The sequence below is a fragment of the Vombatus ursinus genome, unplaced genomic scaffold (genome assembly GCF_900497805.2).
Source record: "Vombatus ursinus unplaced genomic scaffold, bare-nosed wombat genome assembly UNPS02014808.1, whole genome shotgun sequence".
Classification (NCBI taxonomy): Eukaryota; Metazoa; Chordata; class Mammalia; order Diprotodontia; family Vombatidae; genus Vombatus; species Vombatus ursinus.
Window position 1 is genome coordinate 3157448 of NW_020954586.1, and position 15390 is coordinate 3172837.

At 44.1% G+C, this 15390-nt stretch overlaps 1 protein-coding gene across 1 annotated transcript in view; it reads right to left on the bottom strand.

Annotated features, from left to right (window-relative positions):
- CAB39 (calcium binding protein 39) overlaps positions 1-15390 on the bottom strand; it is a 49347-nt gene that overhangs the window by 25240 nt on the left and 8717 nt on the right. Inside the window, exon 2 of the mRNA XM_027875247.1 lies at positions 3730-3894. Coding sequence (XP_027731048.1) covers positions 3730-3894 — 165 coding nt within the window. The remainder of the gene's footprint in view (positions 1-3729; positions 3895-15390) is intronic.

The window sequence follows — 15390 nt, forward strand, 5'->3', positions numbered from 1 at the left end:
ACACACACACACACACACACACACACACACACACACACACACACACAGGCATTCTTGCTATCAATGAAACCAGCAGAGATGTAAAGAACTGTCACTAAATGGAAGGATACATTGAAGTTTGGGGTTTTATCACATGTCCAAAGGCAACAAGAAACAATTTTATGGGATATTCCTTCATCTTGCCCTGCAATATTCAAAATGATAACCCATCAACATCTGCTGCAAAGGAGTAAGAAGTGGGCAAAAAAAAGGTCTATGCAGAACTTATTGAGAATAAGCTCAGGCTGCTTACTCGTCATTGTACTGGAAGGTCAAAAGTGGTCAGAAATGTCTTTTGGGGTGGAGAAGAATGAGAGCTGTAACACAGCAGGGCTCCAGAAAGGAGGGAACAAAATGGCTCATGGAGGATTGATACCAAAGAGATGTAAGGAGACCATAATAAAGCAATCAGCTGCTCCCTGCACGTCCAAGGTGGGCCTAGAAGAGGAGGTCAAGAAGAATTACATCGTAGGGCACCAAAAGAACTGACCAACATGACCAATGAGTGACTTGAAGTCATGAGTGCTTCACTTTCTTGTTGTCATAGACCTCTCTGGTAATCTAGTAAAGCCCACGGACACCTTTTCAGAATGTTCTGAAATGCTTAAAATAAAATGATCAGAAATTATGAAGGAAATCAACTATATTGAAATAATGTTTTTTAAAAGACAAGTTCTCGGACTCCAGCTTAACAACTCCTGACCTAAGCCATCCCCCAGAGCTCAAAGAGATCAGAAAGATACTAATCGTCAAGACGACAAAAACGAGAGGGGAATGGAATCTTCCTACTAGAGTCCAAGGATCTGGATTTTGATTACTAGCAAAATTCTAGACTATGTTATTAAAGAGATGGTTAGTCAACTTCTAGAAAAGAAAGCAGGCGTCACAAAGAGCCGACTTCATCAAGAACAGATCCTATCATACTAACGTGATTTCCTTTTTTAACAGGGTTGTAGGTTATCAAGGAAATGCTGTAGATCATGTCTAAATAGAATTTTAATAAGCATTTGGCAAAATATATAAGCTATCCCTGTGGAAAAGAAAGAGAAATTTAAACTAGAAGAGTAGAATTCGATGGAACTGGTTGAACATGCAACTCAAAATATAAACAATAACAGTTTAAAAAACACTGGGAAAACGCTCTCCAGCGGAACGTCCATCACCTCCGCGTCGGCTCTGTGGGGTGCAGCACCTTATCTATGACTTGAAGGCACAGAGAGCTTATCATATGTATCGATGATGCAAAGGTGAGAGCGAAAGTGGCTATGTTGGCTGCCAAAGGAGCAGGTCCCTTCACTGAAAGATGTAGGGACTGAGTGGTCAGAAAGCTCAGCAGTGGGGACCTGGGAGCGAAGAAAGCGAAGGCAATGTTAGCCTGCAGCTGAAGGGTACGGCACCAAGAAGAAGCTGCAGTCCACCTGGGTCAGACCACCTCTAGATTAGGGACCACGTTTTAGGAAGAACATTGACGAGCTGCCGAGCACACAGAGGATGGCAATCAGGATGGGAAGGGGGCTTGAGATCCTGCGACATGAGGCTCATTGGGAAGAACACAGAGTGCTGAAGCTGAGAAAGACTGTTTCAGATATCTGAAGGGCCGCTATGTGGAAGAGGGAAAGGCCTCTTTTCTGTGATCTTACAGGTCAAAGTCAGGGGCAATGGGTAGAGAAGAGGCACTTCAGGGTTGGACAAAAGGAAGAGCCTCCTACCAGAGTTATTCAGAGTGGCCCGGACTGCCCTGGCAGGGAGGGGATTCTCCTCCCCTGGGGGCCTCCGGGAAAGACTGGATGGGTACTCTGCAGGTGATGGTGCACAAGTCACTGGCGTCCGAGCACGGACTCTGTGTGTGTGTGATAGAACCCTTCGGCAGTGTGGAGAAGCCTCCAGACCCATTCTCTGAAATACAGAGGATTACAAAGAAACCCAATTATACTGAAATCCAGTTATCAAAACACTTGGTTCAGAATCCCTGGTCTGGATGGTTTCCAAGGCTCCTTCCAACTGAGACTCTGTGACTGAACGTTGGACCAGGCTTACTAAGATGGGATTCCCAAGGGATAAATTCCACCGAGGTTCAAAAAGTCAACTCCAGTTGCACAGAAGAGGGAAGAGCAATTTTTCTGAAAATAATCTTGAGGCGTCAGATGCCAAGTAAGTCAAGAGTGTGATATGGCAACCAGAAAAGCCTTCAGTGAGAGCCAGGACTGATTGTTCACAAGCAATCTCAAGGGAAAAGATTCCAAAGGAATGGAAAAGACCCTGGGGGTCTGAGACTTTTACCAAAGCATCAGTAACTTCTGAGGCCTATCACCTTTATGAGAACAATCTAAACATGCAGTGAAGAGGTCCGCAATGAAAACATGAGAAGGGATTAGGCAGACTTTCACAGACGATTTCCCAGAGAGTAAATGAAGTGCAGAGAACATTACGTCTTGCTATGTCAACTGTTTGCTAACTTTTAAAAACGCATTCAGCACAATAAAACTAGTGCTTTGAAGGCTCTCTTCAAACAAGGTGTCTCCTGTGCCTTTTAGGATCACACAAAATTCTCTGACTGATGTGACAATGGGAGAGAATTGTCAAAGTTTCCCACTCTGGCTTCTTACTCAACTGAGACAGACAGACAGACAGAAAGAGACAGAGAATGAATGAAAATCGGCGTGTGAGAAGTGAGGCTGGAAGAGCCAGAGCCTCCTGATTTTGCACTTGGGACCTTCAGACGCTTGGTTAAGAAATCTTTTTAAACCTAGACTATCCAGCTGGGGAGACAATGAGGATGACACAGTTAGATCAGCACACTTATTATTCATTATTAGGATGATTCTAGAACTGTGCAAGAGATAATTTGGAGACAAGAGGGAAAACAGAAGTCAGAGAGAGCAGTTTGGAGGCCACGGCAGGAGATGCAGGCCTGAATCAGCCCTAAGGGAAGTGGAGCAGAGGACGGGTATGAGAGATGCTGCTGGGGCGGTAGAAGTAACAGAAGCTGGCAGCTGACTGGCTGGACTGCAGAAGGAATGTCAGGGGCTTTGAAATGGGACAAAGTTGGTGTCAATGGTGAATAGAAGCTAGGAGAAGGTCAGCTGGGCTCTGGCAGCCATGCAGAACTAGAATTCAGGAGAGAGCCCCTGTGCAGAGGTGACGAGTGGGCAACATCGCCCAAAGAACACGCCCTGGGAGTTGGGGCCGAGCCCGGTGTTCGAGGTCTGAGCAGACTGAGGGCTCCATGAGACACCAGGTCCTCCTCTCATGAAACTTCCCACTTCTCCCTAACTTGGGACCCTGTCTTCATTCTTATTTGCCAGAATCTACTTAGGTCTTTTCTCTCCTTTGTAGACCAAGGTTTCAAAATGAAGGCCACCATCTTTCCTTCAGGCAAGCTGGGGACCATGTAATTTCTCGTGATTCCGTGTAACATGCTGCATACTCAAGTGACTACATCACAAATGAAATTTACACTATCATAGGACACGGAATAATGAAGAAAAGTTCGTTCCCCAGGGGTGACAGGTGGACAGCAGCGACCACGGGCTCCGTCCTGGCTCCATCCCTAACAAGGGCAGCGTGGCCTTATCTAGTTTAGAAAAGATGCAGAGAAGTTACAAACTCTCAACCTTACCCCTCGGGTATGTTCTTGTGAGATCTGAGGAGAAAACTGGAAGAGGTCTACGGGAAGTGTCCCGTACTTACCTCAAAATCAATGAGCTGTAAATCGGCTACCAGCGTGCTGAGGAGGCCGCTGTTGTAGAGCTCCTGAGCGAGCTGTGCCACCGCCTCGGTCTGGGGCTCTTTTTCATTGGTGCCGTACAAGATTTCCTTCATCGCAACCAGGTTTTTGGAAACTTCTTCTGTAGCCTGATGAAACAAGAGATACACACAGTTAAGTATTCCCACCACTTTCAATGGATTTTTTTTTAACAGATTAAAGGAAGTTTTGTAAAAACACCAAATTTCCTCAACAGCCTATGAATTTTAACATGGTTTAATCCGAGGAAAGAGCCTAGATTTCTTTAAATAAACCCTAATCTGAGTCAGACCGAAACCAACTGACAAGGAAAATACAATACCAGGAGTTTAAAGGGCACATACACGCCCTAGTCTTTAAAATGCTGTTACTTCATCACTCACTGAATGACACAACAAATTTCTTTAAAGGACACCTCCTTGAGACAGTAGCTTGGCCTAGCCCTCCCTAATGGAGTTGGCTTTCAAACTGGCAGAACATGGCAATCCCTTTGGCAGGTTTCTAACACAGTCTATTCAGCTTTAAATGGCTGAGACTTGAAGTAACAGCACTTTTCTTGAGCTTTTAGGTACGGCAAATATTTAGCTCCAAGCTCTTTAGTTCTCTGAATAGACATATCTAGAAATCTTCCTGACAACGAAGTGTTTCTCTGGTGGAGAAGTTTTCCTAAAAGCAAAAATGAACTCGATATACTCTGCACTCAGGTCTCTCTTTCCAGAAGCAGACACACGGCTCGCCATCTTGCCTTGAGTTTCTCCTCCTCGGGACATTCTATTAGCCATTATTTCCACAGGATGGGTACAGCAAGGAAAGGAGATAACTCTAAAATCAGTTTTGTTCTTTACCAGTAATTTCAATAAAAGGTTTGGTGGGAGAGAAATGTCAAACAAATTGTTAAAATGATGTTTGGGAGTGCCGGTGTCTAGAGTCAACACCCAGAAGATTCACCAATCACTAAGGTGCCTCTATTCACACAGCGAGTACTGCTAGAGGGGGTGCCTGAAGCCAGGTCTCCCTGATCTGTATCATGTGTGCCTTCCTTTCAATCCGCCATATTATTTCTCTCCCCCACTACCATCACCCACTTAAAAGAAGTGTTACAAAACCATGGATGGGTAGAAATGTTATTAAACGGAGTCATATTTCCATGATTTCCCACACAAAAAGCAGGACAAAGCTATGACTAAGCTGTAATTCTCTGCCTAGAATGGAAGGGGCAGTCATCCACTCAACTTATAGTTTGCAAATGCAAAGTTCTTATGATAACAATTTGTTTATTCTTATTCTGCCAGGTATGTAGATGAAGAGAGTGCTGGGCTTGGATCCGGAAGACCTGAGTTTGAATCCTGCCTCAGACACTGAGCTGTGTGACCCTAGGCAAGTCATTTAACCTCTCAACCTCAGTTTCCCTACCTGTAAAATGGGGACAATTGCACCTTCCTCACAGGGTTGTTGTGGGGATCAAATGAGATAACACAATGACACGTGTAAAGTAACCATCCTTAAACTGCTATATAGACAAGCATTAGCAGTTACGGAGAAGGGGAGGCGGAGGCGACTAAGAAATCGTCTGGCTGGCCAGGAGACAAGTAATGGGCAATCAGGCTGCCTAGGCCTGTTAGAGACAGGCTGTCGAGGGACAAGCAGAGGACCTGCAGATGCTTTGGATCTGGGCAGTGGAGGGAAGGATGGATGAGAAGGCAGAGACCTGCGGCCAGACTAATAAGGGGGCTATGAACCACTAACTATTTACGTTAAGCACCTCCTCATGCCCTCTACTGGACCTCTTGCACCATTGGTCCTAGCCAAGTCAATGCTATAATCCTGTACAGGCCTCGCTTTCCAACTAGACTGTTAGGGCCTGGGTCTTTCACCCTCAGATCTCCAGTGCCTAGCAGAGTGCCTTGTTGAATCTGAGTATCACCCCCCTTCCCCCGTCCCCATTTTAGTAACTCTAAAATGCCTAGAGGAAAAGGGGTCCACTTCTTAGCCTGGCCCTCTGGCCTACACAACCAGCTTCTAAATTCACCACGTGTTTCTTCTGCTGAACCCCTGATGTGCTGTTAAAATGCAGCGTTTGTTAGACTGGTATAAGCTGCCTCCCACAACTGTAAGGCCTTATCCCCCAGCTTCATCTACTCTGGTCCAGCCCTCCTCCTTCAAACCAAAGGGTTGCAGAGTTACCAGGCACTAAAGCTGATGCTCTTCGGTCTCCCCAGATACTTCAAGAGGGGCGTCGTCCACCCCTGACAGGAACTCCAATCACTTACACAGGTCTTAAGGCACCTCGGTCAGCGGGTCTTTTTCCTTTGCTCGATCGTCAACTTTTCTTCACCCAAAAAGGAAAATCTCTTTGGCTCCATGTGGCTTCATTGTCCTTTTCCAGGCCTATGTCGCTGTTTGCCAAACTATTTCCTTTTCTTCATTTGAATTCCCCTCCCCTGGATACCTTCTCCAGGAAATTCTGAAAAGTTACTTCATAGATAACCTTGAATATGGAAGCCATTCGAACCAACGTCTGTCTTTCTGTGCCTGTTTACTCTTTCAAAAAAATACTTCCCTCACCCATTGACAAGGTCTTCCAATGAACAAGGATTACAAATAAACTGTTACCTGTAAAGTAATCCTACATGCTAACCACCAAACTGTATTCAGGGGAGAGCATTTCCATAAAGCCATCACAGACCCTCAGCTCTAGAAGAGAGTTCCACAAACCATCTGGCCCAATGAGTTCCTAACCAGGAATACCCTCTACACCTGCTCCACAATACTCCCCAGAGCAGCAGAGCCAGATTAGAATGGAATTGGGAAACAGGTAACACAATAGATAAATATACACCAGGCCACAGATAATGTTAACATGGGGTCTTCTAAGTCAATAAGCAGCCATCGGGGATCTGCAGGTATGCTTCAGCGGCCCTACTGCTGCTCTGCGCACAACCTGAAGTGCTCACCAGCCTCTGCTCTGAAGACCTACAGGGAATCCACTCACTTCTGGAGCGGCCCACTGTTACTTGTAGACAGCTGTTAGGATCATTTCCCTTCTAACTAAAATCTCTGAAGACTTTTTTTCTGAGTTAAAACAATAAAGAAGACAAGAACAGACACCAAAGATTAACTCAGGTACAGGGACTAGGCCTGTGATTTCATTTGTATAGGGAGAAAAGGAAATTCCCCCTAGCAATTCAAGAAAGTAGTGTCAAACTCTAATGATCTCCGCAGGTCACAAAGTGACTTAAAGAACTACAAGTTAACATTACCTAAGTTATATGTATTTTTATTTATTTTGTTAAACATTTCTCAATTACATTTTAGTCGTGGCCTAGAACACCAAGAAATAAGGCGACTCGGCCCCTCCCTCTGAAGTGTCAACTCCAGGGTCACGCAGCCGTACGTGGCAGGGGTGAGGCTGGAAGCCAAGGCTTGCAAGCTGGCCGGCTCTGTCACCTCTCAGTAACCATTAATTTACTCCGATTAACTGAATCTGGGGAAATGAATGGAAAAACATGTGGAGCACTGTGCTAAGTGCTGGGAATAAAAATACAAAAGCAAAAACCAATGAATTTATCTAAGTCAATGAAACTGAGTAAATCAAGTAAATTGAGCATCTCCTCTGTCTGAGACATTGTGCTAAGAGCTGACAAGATGTTCCTTTACCTCCCCTAAAAAGCCAAGAGGGTGTGCCTGAGACTCAGCTGGCCCAGGACACCAGGGGCCCTAGCCGGCAGAAGGGGTGGATGTCCCACAGCTGCTCTTTTCAACACGTCCCCCCACCCTGCTGAGACCTGGTTCTCTAAAACAAGGGGTACAAACTAAGTGCTGCATCCTATGGCTAAGTAGACTCCTTGTGTTAATGGCTAAATGTTCCCTAAGTATAACATCCCATTCTAACTACCAGACCAGTAAGGGGCAGACCTGACAGAGACTAGACAGATAGGTGGCACAGGGCCCTGGGCCTGGAATCAGGAAGAGTCTAAGACACCTACTAGCTGTGTGACCCTAGGCAAGTCACTTAACCTCTGTAAAATGAAGATCAGCACCTATCTCACAGAGTTCTGAGGAACTGAGATAATATCTATAAGCACTTAGCACGGTGCCTCGCACACAACAGGTCCATCCCACTCCCTCTCTTCCCCTCTAGCCCTCAGAGTGAGGCCCACAACAGCTACAGTCCTAGGAGACCTAGGCAGGCCCTTATAATCCACTAGGGCCCAGACTTTTGCAGGTCTTCATTCATAAAGATGAGACTGCATGGAGCCTTTGATAGGCAGTCTTGCACGGCCACTGGGAGTGTACAAGATCCCCAAGGCAGCTGCTCAATAAACCACTTTTTAAAAGCTGCTCACCTGTTACTGAGCCTTAGCAGCTATTCAACACATGACCCAGGGTCACAAGTCACACAGTCCACCTTCATCTATAACAGCCTCTTGTGAACTGGGTAAAACAAACAGCCTGTCTAGGGCATGGGAGATTTCCATCATTAAATGGAAACAGCCCATTCAAAATCGCATCTGGGTCCCTCAAGTGCTGTGCCCTCCAACAGGCTGTGACTCTGCCAGAAGCTGACCCTCCAGCCCCAGCCCCAACAACTGTGTCTTCCGCCAGGCCAACTGGCCTCTGACTAGGAGAACTTGGCCCCTGAGGGACACTGCTTTTTCTGGCTCGCCCACTACTGGACTGTGGCAGCCATTAGTCTAATAAGGGGATACCTTGGAGGATGGAAAATCTGGCAAAGTCTTCCCAGTGGGGCGCTGCAAATGACGTGGTTTCTGGGCAAAGAGCTCTCAGGGATAGGTCGGATAAAGTTTACATCCATGCTGACTCCAAGTGGTCTGAGGCCAGGAGAGAACAGGACTAAACAATCAAAGGCCTTCTTCCCCTTCAGAGTCAGGACCAATGGAGGAATTCTGGCTATGTCTCTCACTGAAAATAGCTGTCACAGGCAGCTAGGTGGCGCAGTAGATAGAGCACCTGCCCTGGAGTCAGAAGGACCAGAGTTCAAATCCGGCCTCAGACACATAACACTTACTAGCTGTGTGACCCCGGGCAAATCACTTAATCCCACTGGCTAGCCAAAAAAAAAAAGAAAAAAAAAATAGCTGTCAATGGGCACATCAGCATCTATCAAAGATGTTCCATGTCCCCATCTTGAACTAAACAATCAGGATGCAATTTCTGCAAGAACAGAAGAAGTTGAGAAGTGTGTCCACTGCCCATCTGGACAAAGGGGTCATGGTGCCATGTGCTGGTTGTGAGGGCACAGGATCCCCCTAAAGGATGAGGTAACTACTTTAAAATTTTTTTCAATCAATAAGCATGTACTCCCCTCCCCTTCCTCCACCCAACTGAATAAAATACGTGTGTGTGTACATGTATGTATAAACCTTTGTAACAAATACACATAGCCAAAAAATGCCCTAAATCACTATTGATTAGAGAAATGCAAATTAAAACAACTCTGAGGTACTACATTATACCTATCAAATTGGCCAACATGACAAAACAGGAAAATGATAAATATTGGAGAAGATATGGGAAAACTGGAACACTAATGCATTGTTGGTGGAGTTGTAAAATTATCCAACCATTGTGGAGAGCAATTTGGAACTATGCCCAAAGGGCTATAAAAATGTGCATACCCTTTGACCCAGCAATACCACTTCTAGGTCTGTATCCCAAAGAGATCCTACAAATGGGAAAAGGACACACATGTACAAAAATATTCACAGCAGCTCTTTTTGTGGCAACAAAGAACTGGAAATTGAGAGGATGCTCATCAATTGGGGAATGGCTGAACAAGTTGTGGTATGTGAATGTAATGGAATACTATTGTGCTATAAGAAATGATGAACAGGCTGACTTCAGAAAAACCTGGAAAGACTTGTATGGTTTGATGCTGAGTGAAATGAGCAGAACCAAGAGAACGTTGTATACAATAATACCCACGTTGTGCGATGACTAATATTGATAAACTTAACTCTTCCCAGCAATATAAGGATCTAAGACATCTCCAAAGGCCTCATGATAGAAAATGCTATCCACATCCAAAGAAAGAACTATGGAAGTTGAATTGCTATTTTTTTTTTCCTGTTGTGTTGAGTTTTGTTTCCTCTTTCTGATGGTTCCTCCCATTGGGACTAATTTTTACTTACAACATCACTAATGTGAAAATATGTTTAATAGGAATGTATGTGTATAGCCTATATCAGATTGTGCGCCAACTTGGGAAGGGTGGTGGGGGGGAAGGGGGAGAAAAATTTTAAACTCAAAAGCATATGGAAGTGATTGTTGGTAAATCAAAATAAATTAATAAAAAAATTTTTTAAAAAAAGAAATTGTATATAAACAACCTCAAAAAAACCAAAACAAAACAAAAAAACAAATACATACAGCCAAGTAAATCAAATTCCTGCACTGGCCAGACCCAAAAGCACACGTCTCAGTGTGCATTTTTTTTTTTTAAAGGCAATTGGGGTTAAGTGATTTGCCCAGGGTCACACAGCTAGTAAGTGTCAAGTGTTTGGTCTGAGGATGGATTTGAACTCAGGTCCTCTTGACTTCAGGGCCGGTGCTCTATCCACTGCGCCACCTAGCTGCCCCCAGTGTGCATCTTAAGTACATCACCTACCCACCTACTGGATCATGGCGCCTCTTTGGTAATCTAGATTCACGGCTTGTCATTCATTGCATTCCCCAACAGATGGGCACTCTCTTGGTTTCCAGTTTTTGCTAATACAAAAAGAACTATATGTTTTATTTTTGTACACACGTCTTTTTCATTTTTCTTTGACATCTTTGGGATGGAGGCCTACTAGGAACAGGCCTGGGTCAGAGAATGCATAGTTTAGTGACTTTTGCAGCACAGTTCCAAACTGCTTTCCAGAATGGACAGACCAAATCACAACTCCAACAAGCATGCCTTAGTGGAAGCAGAGACTTCTGCCCATGAGAACACCCACCTTGGTACATAAGCAACAGCTCTGTCACCACGCCCTCAGAGTACCAAGGCTGAGCGTCTCACCGTTGCAATGAATCAATGCCACCCTAGGATGGGAAAGGGCTCTGTCCAACAGTGTCTCAGATCCAGATTCCAGGAAGGCTTACAGATAAGGACGGACTGCTTTTGGACATAGTTCTGACTGATTCTCTTTGACCCTTCTTTATTCCCCCTCCAAGCTTCCAGGTTCCTGTCCCCTCAGAGAGCTCACTACACCATGGGAAAAGAGCTCAGAGCACCCTCAATCAGCAAGTCTCCTTTCCCCTTAGAGGGTTCAGACAATTCCTTCCCAGAAAGGGCTTGGGGGACACCAAGGGGTGGTGCTGGTGAGAGATGCCTTACTTTTTTTTTTCAAACAAGGGTAGATAAAACTGCTTCTGCATAACTACGGTGAATGCACATTTGCCCAGAATTCCCTAAATGACCTGGTAGTAATCTTGAGCTCCTGGATGAAGATAAGAGAAGAGCATTTTCTTAGTCCTTGGGTATGAATAGAGCAGCCTCTCAGAAAAAGCCTCTAAAGGGGCAGATATTGAGTATTAACTGCTCCCAACTTTCCCAGGAGAGGGATGTCCTAGCTGGTGGGCTGAAAAACACAAAGGGGAAGCCTTGGCACCAGGACAGCTGCACACAAAGTAGTATAACCTCATGGCTACTTTACTCCAAGTGGCTGAACCATGATGAAGAAACAGTGACTGGGTCTGAAGTGCCACTGTCTGGTCTATGGCTCTAACACTCCTATTCATGCTTTTACTCAGAGTTGGCACTTTACATTGGGAAGGGAAAAGTTTTGTCACGTCCCACCAAGTGGACTTGATCACTGAAATCTGAACTCAGCTTCGGAGGCTGAGGATGGGAGAAAGCAGAAACCTAAGATTTCTGGTCTTCATTCTCTTCCAAACTCAGTCAATCTAGGAAGGGGCCACTCAACTGACTTCCTTTTGTTTTTTTTTCCTCATTTTTGTTATTGCTATCCTCCTGGCTTAGTTCTTCCTCCTGGTCCAGCGCTGCTTATGTCCCCAAGATTAGGCGGGTCTCATAACAATCCTAACACCCTCTAATGGTAGAAAGTTTTCTAGACCAGTGGTGTCAAACTCAAATAGAAATGGGGCCCACTAAACTGTAGATAAGAATCCCTGTGGGCCACATAATGACTTAGAAAACCGCATACGAATATCATCCATGTTCTAGTGCATTTTTATTTATTTTGTCAAATATTTCCCAAATATATTTTAATTTCTGTTCGAGAAGACCTCTATGACCTTGTCATCAAGGAGTGAAGTGTGGCTGAAACAACAACCACTAGAGACCAAGTAGATTAGTGTAGCTCTTTAGCTAAAAGGAAGCCATCCCAGAGACATGATGGGCACAGATAGCCACACAGAGCCAGTCCTTCAGATGTGGAAGGTAACGCCTGGTCTCATGAGTCACTCTGGAGACAAGGTGAGATTTATGGAACCAAATCAATGGCTGTATTCTCACTGAATATCCTTTCCAGGTTATGGCTAAGTTAACTTCTTTTTGCTAAATGCAAAATATTCCATGAGCATCTTACTTCATAACAATCTACCAGACCAAGCTGTGTAAGGTCTGGAGAAGAGGGCAGACATTTCAGGGAGGAAAAGGGGATGAATCTGATTTCCAGCAAAATTAATTTGAGGAGATAAAGAATCATCATGTCAGCACCACAAACTTGCTGTGGCTGGTAACAGAGAAATGTCTTTAAGCTCAGGATGCAGAGGGAGAACAAGAAGTAAACAAATCTATATGTGGCAGGAAAGCCACACCCACCTAGAATTACAGTCAATGGAACTGGCTGTAACCCGAAAAACACAAGGACCTCCAAAGTTCAGGCACACAGCAACATGGAAGATGGCTGATCTCTAAGACCTAGGTGACAGTGGTGATGGAATCTAGCCCTTTGCCTCAGCAAAAACCAGATGTGCTATTACTTCTCTGAGACCAAATGAACTGAGGAATTCTCCTGTTTCAATGTGTCATGGATCCCTCCCCACCAAGTGGTCTGATCATTTACGACTGGCACAAAGAAAATACGTGCAGGCTGCATGTTCACAAGAGGGCAGGGACTCCTAAGAAAGGGCTCTAGCCAGTGGGTGTTCAATATTTACACGATGGTAAATGCTCAGCGCTTGATCTGGTTGGATCAGAGACCCGAGTTTGAATTCAGGTTCTACCTGTGTCACTCGGGAGCAGGCACTGCATCTCTACTTCATCTCCTGGGCCACGGCTGGACCAAGTGACCGTTAAGGTCCCTCTCAGACTCTAAATCTATGATCCCAGAAAAGAAAACAAGGAGCTGGACAGAACTAGTCAGATTTCTAAATTAAAGTTGCTAATGAGGACTGGTCCCCCACATCGGGTTCCTTAGTACTGGCTGGGCATCAAGACATGAGTTCCATTCTCAGATCTGATATCAATTGGAGGAGGTGGCGAGAAAGAGATGGGGGAGGGAAAGAGGGATAAAATAAGAACACACACATCCTAGGCTTCTTTCTGAAACTCTAAAATGAAGGGACTGGAGTACATCTAATAGTCCTTCTTTCAGATTCAAAATTCCATGAAAACCCATATATGCTACACTGTATTCTTTCTTTCTTTTTTTTGGGTGAGGCAATCGGGGTTAAGTGACTTGCTCAGGGTTCACACAGCTAGTAAGTGTCATGTGCCTGAGGCTGGATTTGAACGCAGGTCCTCCTGACTCCAAGGCCTGAGCTTTATCCACTGCTCCACCTAGCTGCCCCGTCACCGTATACTTTCATCAGCTGGCTAATGTACATCTCCATTCCCAATAGAACTGCTTTGACCACAATCAATAATTTTGTCACTGATTCTGCTTTTCACATCCATTTCACCTAAAAGGCAAGAATCTCAATTACAAAGTACACTATGAAACTGTAATGGGCCCATAACCTCCCTGGTGAGGCCATTTCCTCCACTCATGGGCGCTGAAATTCTGCCATGTCTTTCTCCAAAATACTTAACTCTGGTATAGCGACAACACTGGTTTTTGGAGGTTACACTAACAGAGCGCTCACAGATTCCACAGCACTGGACTGGAAAGGTTTTAAGTAACACATAACACTCACTAGCTGTGTGACTCTGGGCAAGTCACTTAACCCCAAATGCCTTGCCCAAAAAAAAAAAAAAAAAAAGGTTTTAAGTAGAATGCTGGCAAAAGGTTGTCTCTGCTAGTGAAGGCTTATCCTGAGTAAGACTGATTCATTACCAAACAATTGGTCATTAGGTAAGACTAGACTACACAGAGAGAGACAAGTGGGGCCACTGAACCGAGGATAGAATTTATTAAGTGAAAGTAAATATCTGATTCAAGAAAAAATAGATGTTCCATACTATCAAAGGGGAGAAAATTCTCTTCGTATCGACTCTAGAAGGCTTGAGTTTTCTTCTATTTCATACTTAAGTATTTTAGTCCTCTGAGCTAAAAGACCAGAGCTCCTATTAATAAACTTGTAGGTGCCTAAGATTACTCTAAACAAGTTTAGTATCATGAGTCATCGACGAATGTTCTGAAAGCCTCCTTCCTTTCTCCTCCCCACCCAAATCATCTTCTTTGTCAATGTACTACTTTTCTGGTAAACTGAATGAACAAGCAAAAAGAACTTGGGAAGGGGACCCAAAAGCACAAGAGTGTTGGCACTGTGGTCTTAAATTTAACATGTCCTTTATAAAAAGGACTCAGTGAGACTCCTCCTTTCACACAGATTTCTTATTTTCTATTTCTTGTATATAGAAACATCCATGTTTGTTAATGTTTATTAAGATGATAACAAAAAAGAAAAATTTTTTAATTCAATAAAAAAGAAAATGAGTGAATAGGTACTATTCAAAACTGAAAAGCTGTAAGAAAGGAAATAGATAGAGTAAGCATAGAAAGTCAGTGTCCTGGAATGTAACAGTCAATACTTTGATGTCATGGAGTAAACTGTAAAAACCTATTAGGCACATTACCTAATACATCAGGTATGTTCCTTCATTTAAAACAGTAGTTATGAAACACAGGAACCATTACTTTGAAGAATGGTATGGGCTGGAGCCTTTGTAAAAGTGTTTCGGGAACAGCTTTGGTCTGGGCTTTTGTTTCCTCCACAAGCTATGCCAGAGCTCTCAGATGCTTCATCTCTTTGTACCATTTCTTCTGTAACAACTATTCATAAAAGAAAATACCTATATCCAAGAGTGAAGTATTCTTAAACACATTGTTTTGAAGGGAAACACACACACGAATAGAAAACACACATACGATCAATAAAGTAAAAAAGTTTTTTCCCCACAATGACCTTAATTAAAAGCAAAAAGACTTCATTTTTGAGTTAAAAAAATTGGCAGCTTAAACATTATAGGAATGGCATTCTGGGGCTCTACTGCTAACTCACCAGGCACATGTTCGGCTATTCAGTTGTTTCAGTCACGTCTGACTCTTCGTGACCCCATTTGGGTCTAAGGATGGATTCAAACGCAGGACCATGAGTCTTTCTGACTACAAGCCCAGCACTCTATCCACTGCACCACTTACTTGTCCTGGCACTTAGTAAGTACCTAATAAATTTGGGGCAGCTAGGTGGCACAG